Below are 27083 nucleotides of genomic sequence, written 5' to 3' on the forward strand. Positions count from 1 at the left end.
CCCAGCAGCTCTGGGAGAAGTGGACATAAGATTTTTTTTTCTTGATTCCCCCCCCCAAAAAAAAACACACACTAGGTGTGCCTTATGGTCCAGTGCGCCTTATGAGCAAAAAATACGGTAATTTACATCTACAAGAAAAACAGATTCGCAGTCTAATCCCATACATGCTTCCTCAGAAGTCCATCCCCCTGGGTTCAACACCGATTACTCCTAAGTGAAAGGGCTGCAGTTTTAAGGACTGCATTGCCATTACAATTTAAGGAAACAGACTTCAGATCTCCCAAGTGCAGAAGAGACAGTGGTCCGCGGAAAAAGCCAAACCTAGTTGGAAAGTTGTAGAATTTCCTTCTCTGGGTGTTTAGCTAACTACCCGTCAGATTATTTAGGTTTTACTGAACAGTGCCATAAGAAGCTACGGAGAAGTTACTTCGGTGGCAATCAGAGGAGGTCCCCGCTATTCAACTATTACAACAAATACACACTTAAGTTTGCAGCATCACATTTCAAATAAAACGTCATTAAAACCTAATTCGTCTTGGCATTGCTGCCATCTTTCTATGGTAGGCTCACGCTTCTCCAGCAATTGTAATTATGACCCTTTAAGCTACATAATTGATGGGCAGTTTAAATAACTGCTGCATAACTTAAAGTATACGTTACAGACAGTACCTTTCCAATTGCTTCAGTGTGGTGCTGTGTGCATATCTGAAGCCTGCTGACCCAATGCTGCCGTTCTTTGGCATCAGTAGCTGGATTAAAAAAAAAAAAAAATCATCAGAAGGAAAAGTTCAGAGGCAGACAAGGCAAGAATGCAATTATTTATTTCAAGTTAAGTTTTGTTTAGGGAACATCCCAGCAATGCAGAAGGAGAGGGTGTGCAAAATGTGGCATAGATACCACCTGTGGCACCTCTTGCTTTGGGTTGCTGGGTCTTATCCTGAGGCATATCATAACTCTAACCTCCCACTGCAATGGTTCTGTGATCGATGTAGCATTGGTTGTCCACAGTACGCTTTTAGGTGATGCCGGGGCCACAGCAAAAATAGAGGAAAATGTTTTCTACAGCAAACAATGGCAAATGTTGAACTAAAACTACTCTTCCTGCACTCTGAGGAAGCTATACTGAAAAAAGAGGGTGCACATGTCAAAAAGGAGCGCTAAGCCCTGGTGGGCCGCCCCTTATCCCCTTGTTACTGACGGACAGTCAGCCAATCAGGATTTTTTTTCTTCACTTCTCACTTCCCTTTCTGATCCCTGGCCTCTTGTTGTGGTCCCCCATTTATGCATTTTTCAGCCCCCTTAGAATATCCTGGTGGGCCCCGGTTGGGAAACACTGTTCTAACATACCCACACCTTTTCACAATCCACTGATTGGGCTGGGACAAATATGGGAATCAGATAAGTGCAACTGTAAGATATAGTAAGTGTTGCAAGTATTCACTATGAGTCAGAAGAAACATTCCAGTCTGGACTACAGCAGAAAGCTCCTCTTCAATGAAATGTGGCATTTGTCTGAACGCCTGTGTAAAAGGGTGAAGACCTATCAGCCCTCATTCTTCAGCAGTCACATTTTGCAGCTATGCATTTTAGTAAAAATTGACGGCACATTGATTGGTTACATCTCTTGTTTTGACTAAAAGCACCACTCTCCCCAAACGATGCATATAGAAAAATTGTGACCTTTTTTTATGCCAACTATCAAAGTGGAATGGTTAACATGATTTCAATTGTTTAAAATATATATTTTTAAAAAACTTGAATAAATCTCAAGAACACACGGTAATTAAAATGCAAAGTTTTGTATATACCTATAATATGCATATAAATATTTTACCGCATGGAGACGTTATATTCACCAACATTTGTGTTATAGTCATTATTCCTAAATTAGAGGATTTTACTTATATGTAGTATTTCTCTTGTCTACCATGCATTTTTTATGTAAAAAGAAAGTGCTTTATACCTCTGGCAGTTTAATTTGTAAAAAAAAAAAAATTGTTCAAATTCAGACACAGTAATTTTTCAGAATGCACAAAACAGCAAGCGGACACTGACTTGAAGAAGACAGCTACCCAAAGACAAGAAAAAAAGAGGAAAGGCTTCCTCCTAGTGGGGAAGTCCAAGAACTACGGAGTCTTACCCCGCAGCTTATATTGTTCTCCACTAGCTGCATTCACTGTGAACGTATGAGAATCTTCATCACTAGGAGAGATCACAGCTCCAGCCAGCTGTAATGTACCCCTGGGCTTCTGGTTTCTCAGCTGTTCATTCACAAAATACTCCAGGAGACCAGCTTCATTGTTCAAGACAAAATACCTGTAGGTTTTGAGGGAAATAAACCATGTAAGAGTAAAGCAAGACTAAAGGTTAAACAAATTACTTTTTACGCAGATGGCCATATTTAGATATTTTGGGATTACAGAAAACTGTGTTGTGTCAATAATAGAAGTGATTAGTTTTGGAATGCCCATCAACTGACTGATCAAATATTCCTTGAAGACCAGTCCGCAAGCTATAACCAGTTTCTTCCTGTTAGTTCAATAAATTGACTCCCCACTCAGTGAATAAACTGCCTCTGGATCCACAGTCATGCTAAATGTACAGGCTGAGGGACAGGACCTCAGATCCTGCAGTTCCCCAGACTGGCAAGGAAGTCCTTCTACCATGAAGTAATTGTACATGTGCGTGGACATTTTGTCCTTAGAAAAATATTATTTCTCCCCTTGGTATGTGACTCTGCGCTGCTACCGAGGCTAATGTTTTTGATGTGGGGGTGGTGAGGCTTTTCAGAGCAGAACACTGTTAGGCCTGAATGTGGGGGGATTAGGTCACCAAAGTTCATCAGAATACTCTCTCGTCACCAGAAAACCTCTTGAACTTGGAACTGGCTTAGAGGGTCTGCATCTGGTGCTGGGCCATAAAAACAAACTAGGAATACCACTGCTGTGCCATCCCCCTTTGCTGCTCAGTAACCTCAGTGACTGAACTGGCTGAAGTGGTCTCTGGTAAGATTTTGGAAGAACAAGGACAATTATTCTAGGCAATTTCAATTTTCATGTGGGGTCTACTGTCAGTCCAGCTTGGCATTTCCTAGCCTCCATGGCTATGATGGGAACGCCACAACAGATCGCACAGAACAGAGCATACCCTGAATGTGGTTTTTGCTCTCAACAATGGGAGGAGCAGTCTGAAAGGAGGGGATTCCACAATACCCCTGTGTCACGGACAGACCACTTACTGGGAAAGTGTGGACTTCTGGTGCCAGTGTCTCCCTACAGGGATGGAGGACCAAGAGGGATAGCCTACCCCTGAGATTTATGGAATCCAAGGGATTCCTAAATGATATCTGGGGGTTTTCCCACAGGTGAACCTGTTGAAGATTTCATCACATTTAGAAAAAGTGAGGTAACACACAATTGACCCTGAGTGTCCTCTCAGGTGCTGCAGAGTCTAGGCAGCCCCATGGTACTCTAAGGAGCATAGAAGATGAAGCAGGCTGGATAATGACTATAATGCAAATGGCACATGTCTCATCCTGAAGCTGATCAAACACTAGTTAGAGTGCACAACCATGCCGACTATGCAGTAGTGCAGATGGCAAAACTTTATCAGATGCACTGCACCTTCCAGTAAATGTCCAACTGAGTTTTTTAATGTGGCCTGAAGTTTGATCACAACTGCTGTTGTGGGTAGACCTGTAGTGTCCTTGGAAGCCCTTTGGGACCATTTTGCTTTGTACTTTTGAGGACAAACTCACTTGATGCCCGAAGGACATCTCTGTTGAGGTGTCCGTCCATTGCCATGTCTAACCTGCTGCTGCAGCCTGGTGGCACTGACAGGGTACACGCAGCAATGCTCTCTTGACCCCTGCCCTTCTTGGCTAATAAAAACTAGGAGAAAGGGTGTGACTGGGTGGGTTCAGAATGTAGTTAACACATTTCTGCATTGGGGAGGGTCCCTGCTGTCCTCAAGGCAGCAGAGGTGTAGCCACTCCTCAAGCAGCCTACCCTGGACCTTTGATATAGGGCAACTTCCTTTCTAGAGGAGGAAAGTCATGGTGGAATCATGGTGGAGCAACTGCAGGCATGCCTAGAGGACACCAATTTTCTAGACCCTTCCCCGTCTAGGTTCAGGCCTGGTTATGGGATGAATCACCCTTGGGTCATTCAAAGGATTACCTTTATTAAGAGCAGGACACAGAAAGTATGATCATTCTCCTTATGTGGTTTTTTATAGTACTGACAATGGCATCCTCTTGGATTACTCTGTGAAATGAGTACAGGAGGGACTGCACTGTATTATCTCCAATACTCATCTGCAGGGTCCAGAGAGCAGGTTTAAGACCCTCTGCCCAATATTTTTATTTAGCCAGAAAGGAACATTTAAGAATGCCACATGATGTTTGCCTTGCTTCCAAAAGATAGAAGTCCTTTAAACTGTCTGCGCATAGGTTGTGGAACTCCTTCCCTATTACTATTAAGCAATAACAATTGGTGCTTTGTTTCAGATTCCTGCTTAAGACTCTTCTGTTTGCACAGGCCTTTTCTGATGTATGGCTCAGTCACTGGTTATTGTGCATTGCAGCCAATATATTTGCTAAGTACTTTATAGGGGGAGGGAAACACAGCAGCAATTTAGGGTAGAATCATCTAGATTAGGGAACAGGGCTTAGGGACTCCTCCCCAGCACTGATGCCAAATTCTGAGTTCTATGCCTGTGTTTAAAAAAACGGGTTGCTGCTGTTTCTAAAAAAAGATTGGTAGATCCAGTCACATATCATGCATGGCTTGGTCCTAAGGGTATACATACTTCTGTTGCTGTACTTGTAAATTATGTGTACAACATTTTTAAAACTTGCTAAGTTGTCCCAGACATCAGGGCTGGGGAAGTGGGATAATTTTTTGTGAAGGACTTTAGTGGCACTCTGATGGCTCACACACACCAAATAACACCAATGCTAATTATATACTACCATTTCCGTTATTAAAAGATGAAATTGTGCTACTGCTGCTTCATCACCGCCTGTTTATAGGACAATAAAAATGCAATGGTTTCCTATGGGCTTAGTTTAATCACTATACAGTACCAATAACAAAATGTGTATTTGGGAAACCTCAGTGCAACGAAAACTAGTTGTTGACACATTGAGAGTTCAAGTTCAAACTGCACAGGCAATAAAGATGGGAGAAGCAAATTGATACAGCAGATATTTAGAGGAAATTGTGAAATGCTGTTCCCTTAGCTCAAAACACACAATGCAACACAACTAAGGCATTAGGAGAGAAAAGGAAGGTGAAGTGCTTGGTTCACTTTTTAATTCTTCCCCTTAACCAGCTCTAAAGTCCAAACGAATTTAACAGGCTTTTAAAATATACTGATGTGATCAACCTGAACCAAAACATAGTGCATACTTCAGAGAGCGGGGGGGGGGGGGATAAGGAGGGGCATACCCAAATCTGTCAAATCTAAATAACATTGAGCTTTCGGGGTAGAAGGAAAGACTGCAGGGGTTGGGAGCAACAGCAAAATTTGAATTCCTCAAAGCCTCTTTAGATTTGTGAAAAACAAGCATTTCAAACCTTTTTCAAATGTCCCCAAATACTAGGTATGCTAAATATCCTCCAAGAAGTATCTCAGAATACCATCTGTAATATTCAACAGGGATGCAGTATTTTATCTTGTAAACACTATGCTTTTCTAATGTACTGTACAATATAACATTTGAAATCAAAACATGCCTCGTTATTTGCACTTTACTCCCAAATATTAACTGTGCTCTGGGTTTTTCGAATGTGTTTCATAGCAGAGTTTTCCCTCAGAAACACACAAAACCTACTAGTCGAATGAGGGCATTTACAGCTCAGGCAATCAATGCCTGGCACAAAAATTAGAGATTACTGATGCAACACTTCTGCCTTTATCTGTAGTTTGCTTATCCTTTTCTAAAACAGAACAAAAGCAGCCCTTGACTATTTCCAGCATTTTAAAACAAATCCCTGCCTACTGATTAAGACAACTTCATTTCATCATTAGGTAATACAGTGAATTTTTAAGAAACCGTACTTACCGGTACTGCCAGCCTGTGACAAGATTTGTGTATTTCATTAAATAGCCCGATATATTTTCCATGTGGTCACTGTGACAAATATAAGAACAAAGTCCATCAGAAAAAGAGTAATAATGACAATGAAAACATTTCACGTAGAAGTTCTGCAATTTCATATTTGCAGCCTAAACCTTCTTCCAATAACTATATTTTTAGAAGCTGACTCTAAGTCAGCATTAATGTCAAATGACTCTGAAACAGAGACTGCTGCAAGTGCTTGGTCTTCTCCTTGTCTTTGCAGTGTGGATTCAGAACTGAGACGCTTTACACCTACTACGCAGATTAAGGGGAGCCAATTCCAGCATTACTGACACAGAAACCACTTTGAATCTGCATTAAAATTACGCGGCACCTCTCATTTATAAAGCTTCAACATTAAGATTAAATTACTCAACACACTTAAGGTTTCTAATTTCCCCCAAGATTACGTCTAGGCTCTTGGACAACTTTTCACTATGAAAATTGTTCTTAACTAAGGCTAAAAAGAACAGGCTTAACAGAATGGAGTTAAGCAAATCCATCACTGGGCACTAGTAATTAAGGAAAGAGTTGTGTTCATTTCCAAACACACTGTTCTTGGAACCTCTAAGTGCACATTATAAATTATAACCCTCATTGGAAAATGGAATATTTGGTGCAATTCCAAAAATCTAAAAGAAAGCTCTGAAACCCTGCCATGGTTCAGAAGATTATAGGCTTGTTTACATGTTGCACTGAACACAGATGCAAGCAATCTTTACATACGTGCAAGTGTTTGTGCAAGTGTGTGCACTTCCTAATTGAAAAAGGTAAAGGGACCCCGGACCATTAGGTCCAGTCGTAACCGACTCTGATGTTGCAGCGCTCATCTCGCTTTATTAGCCGAGGGAGCCGGCGTACAGCTTCCGGGTCGTGTGGCCAGCATGACTAAGCCGCTTCTGGCAAACCAGAGCAGCACACAGAAACGCCGTTTACCTTCCTGCCGGAGCGGTACCTATTTATCTACTTGCACTTTGAGGTGCTTTCGAACTGCTAGGTTGGCAGGAGCAGGGACCGAGCAATGGGAGCTCACCCCGTCGCGGGGATTCGAACCTCCGACCTTCTGATCGGCAAGTCCTAGGCTCTGTGGTTTAACCCACAGCGCCACCTATACGGCTCAACTAATCTGTACAGGCTGTGCACTCATTAAATGTTATATGTGAATGTCTGTAGAAGTGTACATATCAACTCTTTGTGTATACAGATCATATACTTGTTGAATGTAACATCTGAACACCCTTCATATCTTAGCTTAATAAAGTAAGTTCACTAGGTGTATAGCATCTAGATCAAGGGAAGTAATAGTGCCACTGTATTCTGCTCTGGTCAGACCTCACCTGGAGTACTGTGTCCAGTTCTGGGCACCACAGTTCAAGAAGGACACTGACAAACTGGAACGTGTCCAGAGGAGGGCAACCAAAATGGTCAAAGGCCTGGAAACAATGCCTTATGAGGAACGGCTAAGGGAGCTGGGCATGTTTAGCCTGGAGAAGAGGAGGTTAAGGGGTGATATGATAGCCATGTTCAAATATATAAAAGGATGTCACATAGAGGAGGGAGAAAGGTTGTTTTCTGCTGCTCCAGAGAAGCGGACATGGAGCAATGGATCCAAACTACAAGAAAGAAGATTCCACCTAAACATTAGGAAGAACTTCCTGAGAGTAAGAGCTGTTCGACAGTGGAATTTGCTGCCAAGGAGTGTGGTGGAGTCTCAGTCTTTGGAGGTCTTTAAGCAGAGGCTTGACAACCATATGTCAGGAGTGCTCTGATGGTGTTTCCTGCTTGGCAGGGGGTTGGACTCGATGGCCCTTGTGGTCTATTCCAACTCTATGATTCTATGATTCTAGGTGCAAATAGTAAAAAGCTGCTACCTCTCTCTGTCTCTGTCTCTCTCACACACCTCTCCCTCCCTCCCTCTCTCTGCCTAAGTGCATTTCTCCCTCACACAAACCACACATTCAAATATACCTCCCCGCTCAGACACTACACACATATATATCCATCTCTGTGCCCAACTGCACAATTCTTAAAACACACAGTCCTTTCATGGGGTGAAGCAAGTGCCTTCTGTAAGCCACCCAGAGTGGCTGGGAAAACCCACCCAGATGGGAAGGGTATACCGGTAAATAATACAATCATTACTATTCAAATTATTATTTTTATTCTGCCAGTTCCAGGTAGGCAACAAACAAGCAAAGAGGATGGGCCACTAGGCAAGCAAGGAAGTCATCCCTACCATTTCTCTCCCCCCCCCCCCAATCCTTGCAGACCAACCAAATCCAAGGCAGCAGGCTCTCCCAGCTCAATCCGGCCCCCCGGCCCCAAATATTGAGGGTTACCAAGCTGGCAGTCGTAGGTGCCATGGTGCCTGGAAGAATCAGGGAAGTCCTTCTGCATTGGTTACCCCCAATTTAAAGAGTGTGCCTGGGCCACTAATGAATGGGCCACAGCACCTACACCAGACTCCCTCCTCCCTTTAGACGCTGGATTCCCAGTTAGCATCAGCTCCACCATCTATTCTATATATAGTCTGTTCTTCAGCCCAACATGGGCTGCTAAGACACTGTTCCTAAGTGAATCCGCTGTTAAAGAAACATACTGCTGTATAATGCAAGTATACTGACATGTTACTGCCATCCTTTTGGCAATCTCTTCAAGCAGGTCCACATGGACACTCAACAGAAGAGGACAGAATGAAACCCTGACATGCCAGCACAGAATTACCAAAGAGTGGGAGAACAATCCCTGATCTACCTATGAGACTTGCCCAATCAAAAAGGAGAGTTCCACTTCTGGGTTCCTAACCCCAGTCAGATCCTATAACTGGCCCACCAAGTTGGGTTGATGTAACTCTGAAGTGATATTTCCAGCCCTGGTTAAAGTACATCAAACAATCAAACTGGAAAATCTACCATTCAATGAATCCCATGCTGCACTGGGAAGTTGTCAAGGTAAAGCAATGCTTCTCCGTGGTCACTTGGGAGAAAAGCAGCCCTGCATGCCTAAACACCAGGAATAAATATTTTAAAACCTATAGAAACTCTAAAAGACCTATAAAAATCCAAAATCAGCATATCCCATACAGCTAAGGGCACAGAGATATTCTACTAGGCACAGCCTCACTAAGCAAGTCAGCACTGCTGGGTGCCTATTTCATGTGCAAAACACAGAACCTGTCCTAGATGCAAGCTGAACTGAAGCATTTACTAAATATAATGACCTATTTTTCATTTAGAATCCTACATCAAAGTGCCTTCCTTTAGAACTGCATTCACAGGGTGTGTGAATAATTGAAATAGCATAAAAGAATCAGAAACGTTACTCATTTCAAGGGTGAGACAGAGAAACACATCTCATAGTGGCGCAAACTGCCAATATTTTTAAAGTGTTGGATGGCACAGAATGTGGCGTCTAGTACTTTTTCTCAAATTACATCAACATAGAACTACCTTGCCACAATTTGTAAAGGTGAATTGCCACAAGTTGTAGTTCAGAGGCTTGACTCTTTTAACAGAAACTATGGCAACAAAAGAATTAAGCCAAATCCATGATGAAAAAATTGACGAATTACAGACAGAAAATATAGTAAAGATGAATGAGTGTGTGAATCAGTGGCTGCCTCAGCAGAGTAATCAGGCATGTATATCATAAATCAGGTGGCTATGGTATTAAAATCTGGCTCCTATAAAATGCTTGTTGCAACGTGGAGAAAGATAGATATTCCTTTGACCATCTTTTCTCTTTTACTACATAATAATTCTGGAACAGGATATTAAGATTTAATCATGTTAGTTTTGATGATTTAGTCAATGAAATTTACCATTTTACATATGGACATAGATCAGCCATAGTGGTGTAAGCATTAGGGAAAATACAAAAAAAGTCTCTTGGTATCCCAGTTCAAGCTTTGGTAACTGCTGCATTGGACTACTGGAATGCATGGGCTACCCATGAGGCTGATTTGGAAACTGCAGCTAATATAGAATTCTGCAGCCTCGTTTTTCCTTCTGGAGTAGTGGGACTAGTAATTTGGAACAATGCTTTTATTGAAATCAGACAGCCACCAGTTTTGTTGCCTACTGAAAACACGTTCGTCAAAAACTTTTAGAGAATAATTTTGACCGAGTGTTGGTCATTTCTTCCATATTTTGTTATCTTTATAATTTTACAATGTTTTCCTGATTGTGTTGTACACCACTGTGGTTTTTAATGAGTTGACAGTGTGTGTGTGTGTGTGTGTGTGTGTGTGTGTGTGTGTGTGTGTGTGATAAAAATATACATTACTCTTGTCCATTAGACCCTTGTATACGACAAACAAGCTTCATTCCATTGTTGTTTCTGGCGTTTTTCACCAGATTCTTTCTTTGCCCTTCCCACTTGCTGAAGAAAGTCTCTTTCCAAAAGGCTAGAGAAAATATTTCTAGCCATCAAGGTCTAACAAAAAAAAATTAACCACATATTCTTTGCTGAGTGATTGGCTGCTGATCACAGTGAATGAGCTGAACTTGTAACAGCATCTCTGTCTGTCTGTCTGCAATCAACCCAAATGACATGGAACACAAGAGATTCTATCCGACATGGCACTACATTGAATCCTTACATCAGTGCAAGGATTTCTAATTGCACAATGGAACCTTCTTCTATGCACCCCCTAGATTTGTTCCAGGGGTTCCCTGAACACTCCTGAAAAATTTGAGAAGGGTACAAGGCATACAGTGTGGGAGGGGGAAAAAGGGAGAAGGTCCCAATGTGCAAGAAGAAATCCTTGACGGGAAAAGTTAGTTGAACGTTACCCATTATGTTCCAGCTTCCTCTGGTTCAGCAAGCATTACTTCTGCTAATACTATATTAATTTACCGTAATTATGTACTAGCAAGGTAGGCAAACAACAGTATGTATCAGAAGAAAATGCACTGGCTATGAAAGTCACCTCCAGGAATGTTAATGTGTCCCAAACTTTGATTTTAAATGCAAGCAAGAAGTAGCACTATCACAATACAAATCATTCTGTGCTACTGTTGAAGAGCACTTCTTAGTTAAATACCCACTATCTGAAGAAAAGAAAGTCATTTTTATCCAGCATCTACAGGAGAAACATTTAGCTTAAGCACCACTTAAAAGAGTTAATGCACTGCTGCCTCCCTGAAATGTTGGGAAACACAAGAGTCTCTGCTTAGATTCTGCTTCTGTTTACCCTGTAAACACAAAACCACAAAATCTCAGCAAATGTGTAATGCCCCCCACACCACCTATTGTTTTTTCCTGAGGCCATGTAGGGACAAGAGGGTACTTCCTGCACTCACCAAAACACTCATCCCACCCCTTTTCCTGTTAACTGGGCCCTGCAGGAGAGGAGAGGAGTACAAAACAGGCAGTAACCGCAAGAAAATGAGATTTGGCCAGTCTAAAACAAATTTTCAAAAACTGCCGTAAGAAAAATCTCAAGACTGGCAAACTGTCCTTTAAGCATCCCCAACTGTAACAGGCAAAAACAAGATAGGTTGTTTACTTCAGGTCCAAGAAAAGTGGACTGAAGCTCCAGAAAAGGAAAGGAGCACAGCCCACTGGCCCAGGTGATGCTTATCTATCTGTAGAAAACCAAACTTATAATGGGGGAAAAAACAAGTTGCTTTGCTGTGCTGATGCCCCAAGCTTAGTGTGAAGAGTGGGGAGGACTTGCACCTAACTGGGAGAGATGAGGGAGTAAGATAACTCTGCCACTGGTCCTGAGAGAGGAATAGTCAGGGGTGCGAGAAGAAGAGATCAGGGAAACTTTCGTGCTTCCCTTGGCAACTGTCCATATCTCACATTTTAAAACCCATTGATCTAATGCAATGAACCTTACAAAACAGCTCTGTTCTAAAACAGTACAACTTATTTATATCACAGGCAGGAAATGCAGTATTAGATCTCTGCAGAGCACTGTGAGGATAGGGAACAGAGCCCACAACACCATGATTTTGCAACACAAAACTACTTATTTGTGGCAGTTCCGACTGCTAAACCCTGCTGCCTAGCCTGCATCAAAATCAAATCACGTGAACTAGCTCTCTCTGAAATTAAAGTGCTTAAAATGAGGAGCTACACTCCCTACTCAGTGCTGAGAAGCCTAGAACAAGCAAACAGTTCACAATCAATTTGCAGTTCTGAAACAAATGGCTCACATGTCTGGCCAACGTGCACCGCTTAGAAAGTAGCTCTCCTATCAGTCTCTGAAACCTACCTTTGAAGGGTCTCTGAAGAAAAAGCATAGAAAAGCGGAACAAGCCCATAAACCAAGACTCATTTCCTCTCAGCTAGAAAGTGAAACATGTTTTTAAGCAGAAGGTAGTAAGCCTTAGTGCTCAAGGTCTGTTTCTAGCCCCTTTTACATATCCAACTCCTCCTGCCCTGCCCAGAATGGGTTAGTTAGTGTTTGTAGATGAGAAGCATGTGTCTACATCCTCATGACCAAGTTAAGAGTCTTGTATGCTTCCACTTACTTTGGCACAACAGTCAATAACCCTCGTTGACTTGCTATCTAAGGCATGTTTTAAATTCTGAACTGAGCAGTGTGAAGTCTTGAGATAACCAAAGGCCACTTCAAAATGGCTCAATGAAGCAGCAGTTTCAGGACTTGATCTGAACTAGAACTCAGTTACAGCATTCACTCCTGAAACATATCACACACAATAGCAGTACATGCCTGCAGCTCACGGAATGAAACCTCTCAGACTTTGCAACTCCAAAGGCTGCAGCACATATTACGTGTGGCAGATGAACATTTATCACCCTGTGTACAGGCAGTGGAAAAGAACAGGCAATTTCACCTTTCTAGTGCACACACCACATTTTTGTGTGTGTACACAGAACATTTAGGCTGCTGTCTTATGCATGTTTATTTGGGAGCAACTCAGTGGAACTTAGTTCTAAGTAGTTCACTGCTAATGTGTGAAGCAGCCCTTTCAATTGTATCGTATATTTTTCAAAAGCTAAAATCTGAAGTTGTACTAAGGAAACACATTTCACATTCAGAAGAGATTATTCAAATGTAGTTCCTGCAGAGAGACTGAAAAGAATGTCAGCTAGTGATAAAGCTAAACTGCCATTCATAATAACAAGAACAAATTCTAAGGATGATACTCCAGGTCAGCTCTTAGCCCCTCAGTTCCTAAAAGTTCTTCTTCAAGAAACAGGATGCTGTCACCTTCTCTTGGAGACTAGGACTTTGCATGTTGTTAAACAATGTTCTCCAGGCATATGGGATGGTTAAAGAGAAACACACCCATCCCCCATGAAACTATTCTGTTGAAATCCCAAGCATTTAAGACATGGAAGAGAAGGAATGGAATTTTCCACATCTTATAAATAGGCCCAACCAATTTGATTGCATCCCACAGTTGGAACTATGGCACAGGGCACCAGCACAAAGGCAACTCCCAGGAGAGGTGAGTCCAGTCAAGGTCAGGCACATGAGCTGGAGTTGTTGACCAACAGGAGCCAAGGCAAAGTACATAGAGAAAGAGAGATCTTTGGGAGCTGTTGTACCAGCAAAGGTCAGTCAGAGATTGAGATGCTAGTACAGATAAATAAACTCCTTCCTGATGAGCAGCTGACTGCATTATACACCTGGCGCCTCCTCCTCTTGAGTAGGCTCGTCCTTCTGAAGCTACCTTGTAATCACTCCTTTGTCAATTCATTACCTACCACAGGGTTGCCTTCATCTTAGTTCATGGGAGTTCGGCATGAAGGGGAAAGAGCCTGGGTCCATTTTATGTTTGGTGCAGCAGATCATCAGGGGCTCCAAGAGAGTCAGTGTGGTGTAAGAGTATTGGACTATGACTTGGGACACCAGGGTTCAAATCCTCACTCAGCCATGAAGCTCGCTGTGTGACCTTGGGCCAGTCACCATCACTTACCATAACCTACATCACAGGGTTGTTGTGAGGCTGAAATGTGGAGGAGAACTATGTACACCATCTTGAGCTTCTTGGAAGATAAAGGTGGTACATACATTTAATTAATTAACTAACTAACTAACTAGCTAATTAATTAATTAATAAGGTGTCCTCATTACCTGGAGAGTTAGGTTGTTTAGGGCGCCCTTCAAGTGTGCTGGGGCTTTCTGCAGGGTCCTAAGCCACTTGCTCAAATAAATATGCACATGTTTGTTATTTTTATTTGGTTGAAAGTTGAAAAAGAAATAAAAAAGAAATAAAGAAGGTGTATTGTACGAGACCACAAGCTGGTAAGACTCGGTTTTTTCAGAGTGATGAGAACAAATTGGATAATGCTCAGGGTAACCCACGAAGACAATGTGCAGCATTTATAGTTACCATTACGGAGTATAATTTCTAAGAGAATTGTAGTTCAGCACCATAGTAACTTAAAGGTTGGCTTCAACCATAATTCCAAAAGCCTATGAGCTTCCAAAATCATGAAGTCAGATCACCCACTTACTTGCTCACTAGGTAGTTTGGATCTTCTATTTCTTATATTTATATCCTGCCTTTCTTCCCAAGAAGAACCCAAGGCAGCTACAACTTTCCTCCAGGAGCAACGGCCAATTTCCACAGCACTGAATGGCTGAGACTGCCTCACTAATCACTACTTAGTCCAAGGCTGCAGTCTGAAACACATTTACTTTTAAAGTAAAAATGCATAGGATCTGGCTCTAAGTGCAACTGATGTTCACTAGTCAGCCTCAGTCTCTTGCCTTTGGGAGGTGGGTCGGCCATGTACAGTACTTGTTGCTGAGTCCATACTGGAGGAGACAGCACCAAGGATTTCTCATCTCTAGAACAGGTGTCTGAAGCCACCAAGTAAGCAGGTCAGTAACAATGCTGTTTCCCTAGTGCAGGCAAATCCAAAAGACAAACAAACAACACTGCGCAATCTTTTCGGCTAACTCATGGCTGTCTGATCAGATGCCAGCATGACAGATCTTGTCTATCAGTTCAGATTTTCAAGCCCCGAAGGTCATCCCAGCAACTCTGTCAGAGCATTACAAATCTCAGGGGGTCCTCATCTGCAGCTGTGCATTACTCATTATTTACATGGCAGTGTACATTCACATTATGCTTCACAGATAGTTCCCCTTGTTTTGCTACTTAAAAGCAGGCTGCAGCCTTGTCAGAAAATATATATATTCACATTGTTGAACACACAAGTCAATTTAGTAAAGTTTATACCCCACTAACCCAAAAAGGTTCTCATGAATTTAGTACAATGCAGTAAGAAATAGTGTTTCTGTGGAGACTTGGAATGGTAGAAAGATGTAAATACTCAGAGACATGAAAGGAGGAGAGGTCACTGCTTTGGAAGGGCAAGTCTGAAGGAACACAGACATAAAAATAGAACAGGGGAGTTAAATGGAGAGAGAGAGAGAGAGAGAGAGAGAGAGAGAGAGAGAGAAGGAATGTTAGGTAATGTAAAAGCACACACAGTAGCATGGGAAGGGGTTGGAAAAGCTCATATGAACAACTTGGACTCCATACATTAAAGCACTGGAGGAAGCCTCCCTGAAATGACAGCTGTCTTCTTCTTATGAAGCTAAGATTCAGATCAAAGTTATTTGAGAAAAGTTAGCCTCTAATTTTAAAATACCAATATTGGTTCTAGCTGTGTCACTTTAAAGCAACTAAACGGAAACTTGATTTTCAGGAAGTACAATCTTAAGTAGGGCACCCATAAATCATTACAGAAGCACTGCAACCAATAAATCCACAAGATGGAAACATAAGAAAAAGTTGGGTGGGGGTATCCCAGTGATTAGCAGCTTACTTACTGATGTCACAATTCACCCCACTACCCAATTATGAGCTGTTTTCAGAGATATAGGACAAAATGAATAAGTAAGCTGAAGAGCTGGCCAGAAGAAAGGCAACAGAGGAAAAGCAAACATGCCTGGCTCAGCACAGAATCACCAGGTAAGGGTCTTAAAAGCAGAAAGAACAAGGAATAAGGAACCTTAAAGACTTACACAGATTGTGGCATAAGCTTTCGTTTGCCAGAGCCCACTTGGTCAGATTGTTAAAGCAATCATCTTAAGAAACACCATGGAAAAAATAAACAGGTCATGGTAATAGGTTCAAGCTCATTTTGAAGCTCCCAGCTGAGAATGAGAAACTGGTGCAAAGGTTAAAGTACACTGGGTAGGATACTATCTACATCAGATAAACTAATATGCTACAGGCTCTGTGCCCTAACAAGATCAGTCTCAGCAGCTCAAACAACTAAAAATTCTTTATTAACTGGAACATGAGGTGCGGACAAACTGAACTTGGGGAACCAGTCAGAATCAAATGTCTTTCGCAAGTGGAAGCCAAGAGGAGTTTGTCAAAATAAAAATCAGAACAGAACATTGTACGTGAGGGAAGAGATACAAAATAAAATAGGAAAGGAGGAAAGGAAAGGCTGGGATTTTTGAAAGCATCAGAGAAAACTAGCCATCAACATCTTACGCAAACAAACCACCTTACTCATCAGAACAGCAGACACTTTCAATTTAATGGAAGCTCTGGCAAAGTCTCAACAGTCTAATCTCCATTAGGTCAATTATTACTACCTATAGAATTCTAATGCACCGTCCAATACCCTAATATGAAAAAACGCAGGGTTAAAAACTGGGAAAGATTCAACAACTGTGTTAAGGAAACCAATATCCCGATTTTCATTTTCATGACTTGCAACCTTAAAAAAGACACAGTGCCACCCGCTTATGAAGGGCTAAACCACACATGTGATTTTGCCCAGAGCACATTGTCAGTATTATACAAATGCACTCTTTGGCCCCATAGTCATTTCCAGTAGCCCAATCACTCTAAAGTGAGCTAATGTACCCAGTCTGCCTTTCCCTATTTTTATTTGAGTCAGGTTTGCAAGAATCCAATTGTATCAACTTAAACAGTAAGTTGATACACAATTGGGCAAATAATCACATTTTTTAGATTTACACTAACTGAAGACATCTGAACTGCGAAAGAGATATTTGGGTTCAAATGGATAACGCAATGATAGCACCAGCTGTGGGGCAGTAAAAGAGGCAAAGTATCTAGGCATCATTAGGGAAAAGTCTGAAAATATAACACTTAGTATCATAATGCCCCAATATAAATCTATGGTGCAGTCAGGTTGGGAAAACCATGTACCGCTGTAGTCACCCCATTTCCCAAAATGGACAGTGTAGAGCTGAAAAATGGCTTTGCTAAGAAGAAACACTAAAGCACTGGGGGCTTTTTAGTTTAGGGAAGAAAGACAAGCAAGGGCAAGAAGGAACACTCAAGAAATGTATCAAATAATTAATGATATAGAGAATATGGGGAGAGAAAAATTTTTCTCCATCTTTCATAATACCCTGAACACATGGGAAGTCAATGAGATTGATGGGCAGTAGGTTCCGGACAGAGAGAAACAAGTACTTATTCATGTAATGTATATAAACCTTTGGAATTCGCCCTCAAGATGTGGTCACGGCCTCTGGCTTAGATGGATTCATGGAGGACCAGCCCATTACCAAGCTACTGCCTGTAGGGCAAGTGAACTTCCAGGTTTAGAAACAATATACCAAGTTGCAAGAGGGCATACATACAACAGGGGTGGGGAACAGGTATTGCCTTCATGCCCTCCTTGCCGTGTGACCCAGCAGGACTCTTAACGACCTTAACATTGCCCTTCTCTTTTTACTGCCCCAACAGACAAATGTTATGCTATGTAGTTATGTTGGTGCCTAGAATTTCCAAACATTTTTTAACTGCCCCTGCCTATGTGCTTCTAACTTCATTTAGCTCACTGAAGTTTCTGATAGCTCTGCAGAAGGGGGATTCTGATGAAAAGTACTGTCCAAAAATAGTGGCACTATGGAGTCACACCGCAGATCTAAGATGATTCCACAGGATGACAAATTAGTCCCAAGTTCAAAATGAAACAAAAGTTGAAAATCATGTTACATGCACACAGTATTCGCCTGGTCAAGTTAAAGATGACATCCTTTGATATTTGGTAGATACTGAATGTTTAGAACTTAACCATTTCTTTGTGCAATCTCCTGGCACTCCCATTTTACTCGCCAAAGAAAATGCCTACAATTTAGGGATTTTTAAATCAAGACTTTGAAATGGCTTAAGTTGGTGTGTACAGCATCTAGCTTTCACACCCAAGTAACCTAAAAAAGCTAAAAAAGTCAATGCAATTCTGGGCTGCATCAATAGGAGTATAGCATCTAGATCAAGGGAAGTAATAGTGCCACTGTATTCTGCTCTGGTCAGACCTCACCTGGAGTACTGTGTCCAGTTCTGGGCACCACAGTTCAAGGAGGACACTGACAAACTGGAACGTGTCCAGAGGAGGGCAACCAAAATGGTCAAAGGTCTGGAAACGATGCCTTATGAGGAACGGCTAAGGGTGCTGGGCATGTTTAGCCTGGAGAAGAAGAGGTTAAGGGGTGATATGATAGCCATGTTCAAATATATAAAAGGATGTCACATAGAGGAGGGAGAAAGGTTGTTTTCTGCTGCTCCAGAGAAGCGGACACGGAGCAATGGATCCAAACTACAAGAAAGAAGATTCCACCTAAACATTAGGAAGAACTTCCTGACAGTAAGAGCTGTTCAACAGTGGAATTTGCTGCCAAGGAGTGTGGTGGAGTCTCCGTCTTTGGAGGTCTTTAAGCAGAGGCTTGACAACCATATGTCAGGAGTGCTCTGATGGTGTTTCCTGCTTGGCAAGGGGTTGGACTCGATGGCCCTTGTGGTCTATTCCAACTCTATGTTTCTATGATTCTATGATTCTATGAACCTGTGAAGTACAGGCTTAGGGAAGATAATCTAACCTGATATGTGATGAAATGCCAGAACAGAGAGAGTCTTATAGCATTTGTGGCTATATAACAACACTGTTAAGACTCAGCATCAGGAATGAAGAACCCTTTCTTTAATCTGGGAGTCATATTGATAATTTAAAAAGCAGCCAGCAATCTTACACATGTCCTGTCATCCTTCCCTTTCCCATTCCTCATGGACACACAGAACTGTAGTACATTATCCCTGGGACAGCTCAGTCGGTACAGCATGAGACATCTTAGGGTCATTGATTTGAGCCCCATGCTGGGCAGAAGACTGCAAGGGGTTGGACTAGATGACCCTTGTGGTCCCTTCCAACTCAAAAATTCTATGATTCTATTATTCTACTTAGAGGGCTATCTTCTCCCATCTAATCTAATAAATAATCCGAACCTGCCTAAAAATACAAAGGCACAAGAAGACTGCGTGCACAGTTAAATTAAACAGGTTGAACTGCAATCTATCATGAAAAAACTGGAATGTTCTAAACATTAATAAATTCCAGAATATTTGTCCAAGTTGCCTGAAATTTGGCATGGAGTATCTATCTACACACTGAGTACCATATGACCAGATTTCAGACGGATCCATTACAAAGATGGTTGAAATATACAAGTTTCCCTTCTTAATAATTGTTGTGTTCCCGCATAATATCTGTTTTTTCCTTGTCTCTTCAAAGGAATTCTAAATTTAAGACAATTGCAGGGGTCCTTCCTTCTTTTGTCAAAATGCATTGTGCCTTTATGAATATATTACTTTTTAAATTACTACTTTAAATCCATCAGTTAAGGGTCAATCATCTTGAAAGACACAGTAAGTCCCTGATTTGAGTCTTCAGGGTGGAGCCTTTTCCCTAAGCAAAGATGGCTGCCAGCAGAATAAGGGGGAAGCTGTTAACTGGCATGAAGATTACATAGCTCTAATGGCTAGACTAAAGCAGGACCACTTTCCATTTTCAATTGCTTTTTCTTTCATTGTCTCGCAGGGCAGAAGTAAGACCTGTGTGGGAAAGAGTGGGAATTAACACCTCTCTTTACTACTAGTTTTCAGCTTGGGGGGGGGGTAGCGGGGGCGGGCACCCAGTTGCCAAATCATACCTACACTAAAATCCTGAATTTCTCCATTGATTTTTATGAGCTTTTTTCACTTCCATCCTAGAGGACTTAAAAAATGGCCACTGTAATATAAACCTAGAAGCTTTCTATATAACCTATGAGATTCTTTTTCATATCTCTGCAGCGTATTGGGGGAGTGGTACATATATGTGTATTTGTTGTAACTATGTACAGTGGGGTTAAGTGAGCTTTGTTTATCATTTCAAAAGAAAATGGAGAAGAAATAAAAAACAGATTTTCATTTTGTTTTCTCCTCATGTGCTCCCACGCCTGCAGAAGCTTTAGTACATTAGAAAAGTCTCTATCTGGCTGTCAATGTGCCTAAACTAAGACAGGCAGGCATGGGCATGCAAGCCAGCAACTTTTGTAAACTTGTTTGCAACGCTGCCAAACAGCACATCATATCACATACAAATCCAATGTAGCTGTAATTCATTAAGGGCTCTACAATGGATATGCCATAGAAGCACAGACAGCAATTATGGCTTATCTCCTACCTATAAGGTTCTCTTGCACCTTTCAGGAGCAAGCATTTCAGTCTAGCCAAATCTGAAAAGAAAAAGACATCCAGATCTGAGAGATCTCTCTTTGCCTGTTACTTTTAGATTTGATCTATTTTTAAAATATAATACAGCCCTCGAGTGCATTAATACCTGCATCATCCTCAATTCCCAACCATGCTGGCTGCGGCCAATGGGAATGGATTCCAACAAGAACTGGAGTGCAACATATTCCCTATCCATGCCTTGCACTGAAATGGCAGTTGGTATTCAAGGCATTTCCCTTACCTATCTGAATAGCCCATAAATTGAACCTGGGATCATCCATGTGGAAAGCATAGTCTAAAGGTGGGGAAGCCTCAGGTAGCCCTCCGTGCCTCTTTGTCCAGCCTTGACACACTCCCTGTGGCTCATGTCCCCATACAGCCATGCTCCACACCTTCCTTAAGCGCACTTGTCTCTCTAGAATGTGCCCTTTAACCCTGACAATGTCTCCTGCTTGTATGCATGCAGAGTTGTGCAGCTGTAGGTATGCAAAAAGTTCTGATTTCTGCATGACCGGAATGCAACCTACTGTACAAAGGTAAGATTTACAACCATTGCTCCACCACGTTTTGCTTCTGGCCCCGTGCACCACCGACCTGTAGCCTTCAGGTTGAAAACAGTTCCTCCATCCCTAGCATATGCCCTACAGCTGAACAGCTGGTCTCTGAGCAAAGCTTCTGGTGCCTGGTGCCTTCAGTATGTGTGTTACATTTCTCGAAAAAGGACTGGATGAGCATATTAATAGGCAGCATTTTAATGTGTTATGCTTTGCTTTTCAGTCACAAGCTACATCATTTCCTTAAGAACCTTTGCAGTTGAAAGATCTCTTTGTCAAGGTCAGTACAGCTAGTTTTCAACATATGATAAAGCAAGTGCAAATAAAACGATTTAGATTATTATTTTTTAAATAATGGAAATTACCATTAAAGCAGCCCTGCATATCTGGAAACAGAACACATTAGTGGGGAGACAAGCATATTAGCTTCATCCTTATCTGAAGCGGGGAGACTCCTATATGCTTCTAAACCCCAGCTGCAGGGAAACACAAGCAGAAAGAGTGCTGCTGCACCCATGTCCTGTTTGCAGGCTTGCCACAGACACCTGGCTGACCACTGGAAGAACAGGATCCTGGGCTAGATGAGTCTTTGGCCTGATCAAGCAAGGATGTTCTCGTGTTCTGTGCTCACTGACGATCACATGCAATGTAGAACCTTGGGAAATGTGGGGAGCCTATGAGAGGAGAAGCACGTGGGTGGCAGTGGGTGGAACTAGCAACACATCCCTAAAATCCCTGCTTATGAGTTATAGATCTAGGTTTTAATAACACCTGAGTAGGGTGTACCTAGCTCCACACCCAAATTCTCATAGTCCATTCTTTTAAAGTAAATGCATAGCCCTTCTCGTTGCAAATAAAAAGCTTACAAATGTAAAGGCTGTGGGCTGTGCACAACCGATGGCTTTTTAAAGAGCTGGACATGGTATTGTAGAGCTATCATTGCCACACTCTGCCCCTCTCTTTCACCCATCGTGATTTTACAGCTTTCTGTAATATTTCAAGGAGATACATGGCAAAAGCTGTAACTAGCCCTCCGCAGTGTAGTTACCACAACTGCAACAGATATCTGCATTTTTTAGAGTGACAGTAGATGCCCATGAAAAATATCCCCTTTCCCTATCCCACCATACCTGGAGCAACTTTGGAAGCATTGTAATGTATTGTCTAAAAACAAATTTCTTGTTTAAGTAACAAAGGATATGTGCATATCCACAATGGCACACATTTGGTTCAGGTATGGGGAACCTGACTTAAATACCGTATTGGCCAGCATATAAGCCACTCCCGAATATAAGCCGCACCTTTAAAATTTGGGGGGGGGGAGAGAAAAAAAAGACAATACCCGAATATAAGGCGCTTTCTTAAAATTTCGCAGGCACTCACACCCATTCCGTTTTATCGTATGTCTGTTTCAACAGTGATATCGCAAAAGCCCATTTTTGTAAGGTCGCAAACTTAAGACGCACTTTAACTTTTCAAGGTCAGAATTTGGGGGGAAAGGGAGGCTTATATTCAGGCCAATACGGTATGACTGTCAAGCCTCCCTATCTGGCCAGGCAACACACCCTCCTGAGCCATACCCCTCACCAGCCCTGATTCGCACCCTCCTAAAGTGTCTTTGCCTGGATAAATGTGTCCTTGAACTCTGATAATGCTTCTTGCTTACCTGGGGAGGACAGAGGGTGTGTGCATGCGAACAAACTAGCCTACTGTACAAACGTAACTCCACATTTATCACTCTGCCCACTTTCCCCTCTGGCCCCACTCATCATTAGCCTGGGGCCCCAGGAAGGGAATGTGGCCCTCAAGCCAAAAACGTTTCCCACCCCAGTACAGTTAGTTTTAAAATGTATCTGTGATTATAAATGCAGAACATGACATTACACACCTGCTCCTAAATTAAGAGTGTGATACTCCTATGGGACTGAACAGCAAGGAGTCCTCATTCCTGCCTATCATCAAGACAGCAAAATACATCTCTCTCTCTCTACATTATTGGCTCCATTTGATGGCAATCAAACAACAACAAACACGTAGTTGTGTTACAGACCCAGTTTGGGATGGATTTGATGATGAGTGCTATACAAATGAAATACATAGTGAATTAACCACTTCCCAGCCCTAATTAAATTAGCTCTACACCACTCTCTCCCCCCCTTCCCCTATTCTAGCATCTAAAGTAAATAAAAAAATCCAGAGGTTACAAAGAAACCAAAGCTCTGCAGTCAAGAAGGTACAGCAAGTAAGGAAATGTGTCTAGTTTAGCACAACTTTATAAAGTTTTTGAAGCTTCAGTGCTGCAGTGTGTGGGCTGCAGTGTATAAAGTCATGATTAAGAAACATTGCTTGCTATGTGATCTATCTGCACGGCTTATTTCCTATTTTGTAACTACTATTTCCTCATGCATTGTATCCTTCTGGGATGTTCCAAGTCAAAACTGGACAGTGAAAGAAAATTTCTGACTACCATTATTTGTCCGAAAAAGGCAAACATTATCTTCAAAGCTGGTATAAAAGTTACCTTCAAAGAAAGCTGTTTTCCAAAACATTATAAACTAGCAGAATTGGAGCAACCTGGACTCCCAGATGAGGCTCATGATAATGAAAAATTGTAGCTTACAGATAGGACCAAGCCTGAATCTAAGAGTAGACTCTTTAAGTAGGCTGATTTTACATAGTTCATGATTTACCATGAACTTGGGAGATTTCTCCTGCTTTGTTTCCTCCCTCTGTAAGTGTGGGAGCAACAAAACACAATCCATGGCTTAGTATTATGTCTAAAGTGGGAGATCATAGTTTGGTTTGCTCAAACTTACCAGAACTGCTCAGTCTCAGGTTCATGTATCTACCATTTTTACTCTTCTCCTCCAATACAACCATGAGAAGTTGGGAAGCAGTGCTTCTGTTTTAAACTAATTGCAGTTTGTAATTTTGTCCAAACTGTGGTTAGTTTAAACCAACGCTCCAGATTTTGTTGAACTCAAATCAGCTCAAGTTGTGGTTTCTGATGCTGACTTGTTGGAACAAACCATAGTTAAAACTGCAGTCCCTGCTTTGGATGAAACACAGTTGGTTTAAAATGAAAGTAGATGCTTCCAATTTCCTCCTTACAGCTTCATGTTCAATTGAGGAGGGGAGGGGAGGAGGAAGCAGGTTTGTGTATGGAATTCTAAACTATATTCTGTCTGAACCAGGTGAATGCCAAGAACTAAGTCATTGGTTTCATTTTGTCATGTATGAAATCATTTATCATGCTCAAAGAAAATTCTAATAGCTTCAAGGAGTAACATGCTGGCAATTTAGGAGGAGAAAGTGTAATGTAACATTAGAAGTGAAAATTTGAAGTGACATGCTTTAGGGGAGTTGAAGTTGGTGCTTAGCAATGTCCTGACATTTAAAAAAGCAACAACATTCCCTAAACATACTTTCTCACATTTGCTTTAAAAAGGAAACGCAATGACAAGGTATTTAAGGAGCATCAAAGTAGATACATTTAGTGAATTCATTGGGGTTTATTTTCTAGTATGCATGGATACGATTACACAATTGATGTATAGAACGCCTGCAATTCACAAATCAGTCTTATGGGAAACTGCCTTATACCAAGTCTATTGAAATCAGCATTGTTGACTAGACCAGATATTAACTGACTGTCAATATTAAAAACCAACTGAATGTGAAATAATGAAATGCCTGTATTGGGATGATGTGTATTCATTTTTGTTTCCTTACATCAAGGAATAGGACATATAGTAATATCTAGAAAGAAACAAAATAGCTATTTTGCACAAATCTCAGTATCATTTCACACACTGGGAGAAATTCAATGTTACACTTTCCTGATTGTTCCATCAGTGGAAGCATTTCTACATTTATCTACTATATGTTTTGGAAAGTTGCTTGCATTTGGACACCTCTTAAGATATCATAACCAAATTTTGCATAACCATTTCTGATATCAAGGAGCAGGTTTTCGTCTATGTTTGGATATAACTGATGCCATTATGAATCAGAATGGAAGACTGAATCTTTCAAAATTGCACTGATTTTAATTACTGATTTCAAAATTGTACTGATTTTGGGGGGCTTCTTAGAATTCCCAAGCAACACTGGGTACAAAGCTGCTATTTTTAGGTATGCAGGTGACTCTCAACTAACTCTGGGGTTATGTACCGGGAATAGCACCTAAAATCAAAATCATATATAGTCAAACACACTGGCAGTTCCACCCACCATTGAACCCAAAGTTTTTAATCTCAGATGCCTGCCCCCTTTCCATTAATTTTTTTTTAATCGGCAAATGAGTGAAGCTGAATGCACACTAGTTAAAAGCATGTAATTTGTGAGTTACCTGTATACCCAAATATGTAAGCAGCTCTTGCCAAGGGACAATTTATACATTTGTCAAAGCACTAAATGCTTTAAAGTACAACCCAAAGGAGCGCAATGGTAAACAGACAGAAGAACGCAGTTCCACCACATGTGTCCACGGAGTATTCCAGCATATTTAGAAATGTACATTCCGGCCCATCACATTTTACTGTGTTATCATTCCAAAGCCCTCCGGAATACAAAATAAAACACTTGCAACTTTAGGGTTAGGCCTCTGTGGTGAAAAGTTCAGTTGCACCAGAAACTTTACCAGACACACATCAGATGGTTTTAGGTTTATGCTTCCCATTTCTCAATACTCCCCCCTCCCCCCTAAAGACAGAACCACCACCCACTTAAGATACCAACAAGGCAGTCCCCACTAGGCTTCAGCAGAGATACTCACCTATACTGCCAGCTTTTGGTAGTGCTTCCTCCTCTGCTACTGCTGATCCCACCGCTGCTGATGCCACTACTGCTGCTGCTCTTGCTTGTGCAGTTCTGGGCTGGGATCAAAATCTCCAGCTTGCCTTCGCTTTCGGACACTTTCATCGCTGTCGGTGGCGCTGCCGGAGCCGTAGACACAGGCTCCCCACTTTGCATGGTGGGGCCTGTCAGGCCCCTGCCCACCCAAGGGTGGGAGAGTGCAACAAGCCAAGTCACCAAGGGCTCGAGGAAAACTTGTTTTCTCAAGGCTGTCAAGTATCCTTAGGAAAAAACGAGGGGTCACTCCGGAGTGGAACTTTTGTGAATGGGGCCAAATGTGGGCCAGAGATGGAGCAAGTCTATGGAAATAAGCTCGAATGGCAGCTTTGAAGGGGGGAAAGGGAGACTATGGAGGGGGGAAGAGCCAGGTCTGGGGGAAAGGCCAGGGATCCAACAGATGAGTTTCCTGAACACCCAGAGAATGAATCGGGAGCAGGGCAGCCAGCTGCGTTGGCAACGTGGAGGGGGGGGTCCAGGCACTCGCCCCCAAGGCGTGTGTAAACCGGGGGAGCAGCTCCGCGCACCTCAGTATCCCATGGGAGGGCAGAAGTGGGGTGGTGGGGAGGCAGCGGGAAATTCCTCAATTGTTCAGAGAGGCGGGATGCTGGCGCCGAAAGGAGGGCGGCCGCCTGGGGTTTGTACCTCCTTCCGCCAGAGGCTGCCTGCCTGCCTGGGGCTGGTCTCTCACCATGAACCGCAAACGCCCCTTCTGCAGCCCCCTCCCACACTCGGCCAGGCTCCGTCTTCCAGGGCTAGCAGCGGTGGCGGCGGCGACTCGCAGCCCACACGAACCGAGGGCAGCAGCAGCAGTGGCAGAGCCGCTCCCACCCCTTCCGGGTCAGGCTTAGCCGCTCCCCGCCGCCTTCGTCCCTGTTTCTCCGCCCCGTGAAGGCCGAGGGCGGGCGTGAGCGCTGGCGGCGCCATCTTTGTTAAGGGAAACGGGGGAGGGATGCCCTGACAGGAAGGAGGAGTTGGCAATAATAACAATAATTAATAAATAATAACGAAGAATGATAATAATACCTGCCTAAAACACCAGAAGGCAAGCATAAAGGGCCTTGAAATCAA

At 42.3% G+C, this 27083-nt stretch overlaps 1 protein-coding gene across 3 annotated transcripts in view; it reads right to left on the minus strand.

The window, feature by feature from the left end:
• Nucleotides 1–26839, minus strand: part of OSBPL11 (oxysterol binding protein like 11) — a 45405-nt gene extending 18566 nt beyond the window's left edge. Inside the window, exons 1-4 of one of the 3 annotated variants that reach the window (XM_028743862.2) lie at nucleotides 25936–26839; nucleotides 6068–6136; nucleotides 2141–2316; nucleotides 670–749 (exon numbers count right to left, since the gene is read on the minus strand). In XM_028743862.2, the coding sequence (XP_028599695.2) occupies nucleotides 670–749; nucleotides 2141–2316; nucleotides 6068–6136; nucleotides 25936–26132 (522 nt within the window). In that variant the 5' untranslated portion in view covers nucleotides 26133–26839. Of the gene's footprint in view, nucleotides 1–669; nucleotides 750–2140; nucleotides 2317–6067; nucleotides 6137–12347; nucleotides 12508–16085; nucleotides 16199–25935 lie in introns of those variants that run through there. The other 2 variants (XM_028743871.2, XM_028743882.2) reach the window with 2 other exon arrangements.
• Between the last annotated feature and the right edge of the window lie 244 nt (nucleotides 26840–27083).

This window comes from Podarcis muralis, chromosome 1, assembly GCF_964188315.1.
Source record: "Podarcis muralis chromosome 1, rPodMur119.hap1.1, whole genome shotgun sequence".
Taxonomy (NCBI): Eukaryota; Metazoa; Chordata; class Lepidosauria; order Squamata; family Lacertidae; genus Podarcis; species Podarcis muralis.